Source organism: Octopus bimaculoides, chromosome 1 (genome assembly GCF_001194135.2).
Source record: "Octopus bimaculoides isolate UCB-OBI-ISO-001 chromosome 1, ASM119413v2, whole genome shotgun sequence".
NCBI lineage: Eukaryota > Metazoa > Mollusca > Cephalopoda > Octopoda > Octopodidae > Octopus > Octopus bimaculoides.
In genome coordinates, this window is record NC_068981.1 from 25,549,987 (window position 1) to 25,552,852 (window position 2,866).

A 2,866-nucleotide genomic window follows, 5' to 3' on the forward strand; every position below is an offset into this window, starting at 1 on the left:
ATATATATATATATATAAAGTACATTTTAAAGTATACTTCACAATATATGGTCTGTATTAAGAAGTGCTCATTGCGAGTTAAATCGAAGGATGAGGGAAATTTTAGAAGGACCAAATCCATGCAAACAAATAGAAATTCATACCATAATTTTAAACACACACCTAAATAAATATACATATATATTTATAAATTCCTGAACAAAATTACATGTAGAAGTCATATGTGAAGCTATGCATTCATGTACGTTGGCTTCAGGTACCGAATTGAGGAGTGATAAATAAAGAGATAAAAATTCGAAGTAAGGGCTTCCAAAAGGAACTGTTCGAATCGATTAAAAATTCGGATGAGAGTTTTAAAATATTTAAAGTCAAGAGTAAATATGTAGATAAAGAGGTCGATAAAATAAATATATACAGATTCGGGTAAAGGATATCATTTACAGCCGTTTCAGGGCACTATTAGTGTATAAATGGCGTATTAAGTATTCCAAATACAGAAACATAATGCACCCCCGCATCAGTATGGTTTCCTTCGTGATGAAATCCTACATGGTAATAATTTGATAGATTAAAGACGAACATTTTTTTAAAATAAATTTTCAAAGCTCATATGCAAATGCTAGTATACTGGTAAGAATGGGACGATCCAAAGTTCATAGTAAAATTTTCAAATCTTAATGAGATAAATTTTAATAGAATTAGTTCACGTTTGTGTGTGTGTTTGTCTGCATGTGTGCCTCTGTGTATGCGTATATGTGTGTGTGTGTGTGTGTGTGTGTGTATGTGTAAGAATGGTTAAATGGTTACTGACCTAAACTAAATCTTCCTTTTGGAGGCCCTTACCTCGAATTTTTTAACTCTTTATTTGTCACTACTCAGTTCGATACCTGAAACCAACGTACATAATGCATAGTTTTCCCATATGACTTTTTCATGTAATTGTGTTCAGGAATTTATAAATTTATATGTATATTTATTTAGGTGAGTGTTTAAAATTATGCTGCGAATTTCTATTTGATTGCCTGGATTTGTTCCTTCTAAAATTTCCCTTATTCTTATATATATATATATATATATATATATATACATCGCAGGCAAATGGCTGAAAGAAGTAAAATAATACACACGCGTACCCCCTCCCCCGACATATCTAGAGAAAGAGAGATACAGCAATCCACTCACAAATTTTAGTCGGCTTCTGGTCAGTTTTTGTAGGGGATATTTGCCCTAAGTGCCACACCCAGGAAAGCAAACTTCATACTACGTTGCCATGTCTGCGTGGAACCTTCGACAAGTGTCTTCTGTTATAACTCGGGTCGATCAAAGCCAAATGAGTGGCGTTGGCAGACGGAAACCGTGTGTGTATGTGTGTGTTAGTGTGCATGTGTGCCTGTGTGTGTGTGTGTGTGTGTGTGTGTGTGTGTACCTGTGTATGTAATGATGGTTAAATGGTTACTGACCTAAATATATTAGGTAATATTAAGTTTACTTACTTTAGCGAATTTCATTGTTATGCCTTGTTAACTTGTAACTGGAAAAATGAAGCCGATGGCACTCTGATGTTCTTTAAATAAAGTTTAAGAGTGTTCTGTTTCGATGTGACATACGTTCTTAATAACTTCAGCGATCCTTACTTTATTTATGTAGAATGAGACGTAGTTAACGTACTCAGCATATGACATAAATCTTAGTATATTTTATGAAACTATAAGCCAGAAGTATTAGCTAAAATTGGCATAATATATAATTTGCATCTAGTGCAGGGAGAGTTAAAATAAACACGTCATACATTTTTCTCTCTTTTATCTACATTTCATTTACTTCTTCCTGTAAAAAGATCATGTGATGTAAGGCAGTGTCAATCTGGCTGTCATAAATATACATTTTACTTAAATAGCAGACCATTATCTTCAGTAAATTTGACGTCAGATTTTAATACAATTTTGATATTAATTTGATCAAATCTTTATACTTTAGACGACTTCTTAAATTTTAACAATTCGTTTGCTTTTTAATACATGACGTATTACCTAATCAACTAATATTTTCATCTAATGACACAAGCGTCTTCATCTGGGAATTGTTAAAATTGTTTTGAAGTGATATATGGTTCACAAGTTCGCTTCATAAGTTTTACCTTAATATTACTATGCGCACTCTTCTACTATATCTCTCCCTCTCTTGTTCTTCATCCTTTCTGTTTTTCTCTCCCATCGTTTCCTTATCTTTCTTCTCTCCCTTTCACCGTTCCCTCTCACTCTCTCTCTCAATCTTCCTCCTTCACCCTCTCGTCGCTGACACGTGACGAAAGGGGTTCTTTCTTTCTGCCCACTAGTCTTCCTAAAGAGCAGTCGTGAATTTTTCTGTCTCTTCTACGTAGCGTTCATAATTATTTTTCCATCGTCTTGGCCCAACGGCCCTCACCGTTTGTTTTTACTGTCGTGTTTTTACTTGTTTTTGCTGTTTTTATTGTTTTTACCGTCTTGTTCTCACTGTCCTGTTCTTGTTAACACTTTCAGCCTCCGCCAAAAATTCCAAATTTTATTGCTTTGCAGGAAGGATTGTTCCAACGAAGTCGCGTATTGTCCTTGCCTTCGAAAAGCGGAGTAGGTGGACAGGGACAACTGACGAAGGGATGTACTCTTTATGTTGCATGTCTCGTTTCTCTGTTTGTTTTTTTCGTTGTTCGAAAAAAGTTCGTTTTCTGTCTTCGTTTTTTGTTTTCATCTTTCGTTTCTCATTGTGTTTAACCTTTTTTAATATCCTGTACCCATATATGCATGTATGCATACATATAGATGTAGGTATGTACATATATGTATGGATATATGCATATATATATATATTTATATTGTATATATATATA

General features: G+C 34.1%; 1 protein-coding gene across 1 annotated transcript in view; it reads right to left on the bottom strand.

The window, feature by feature from the left end:
• The window catches only part of LOC128247070 (uncharacterized), an 8,491-nt gene extending 6,706 nt beyond the window's left edge, over positions 1-1,785 (bottom strand). Inside the window, exon 1 of the mRNA XM_052965863.1 lies at positions 1,494-1,785. Within this exon, the coding sequence (XP_052821823.1) occupies positions 1,494-1,508 (15 nt within the window). The 5' untranslated portion in view covers positions 1,509-1,785. The remainder of the gene's footprint in view (positions 1-1,493) is intronic.
• Positions 1,786-2,866: the final 1,081 nt, after the last annotated feature.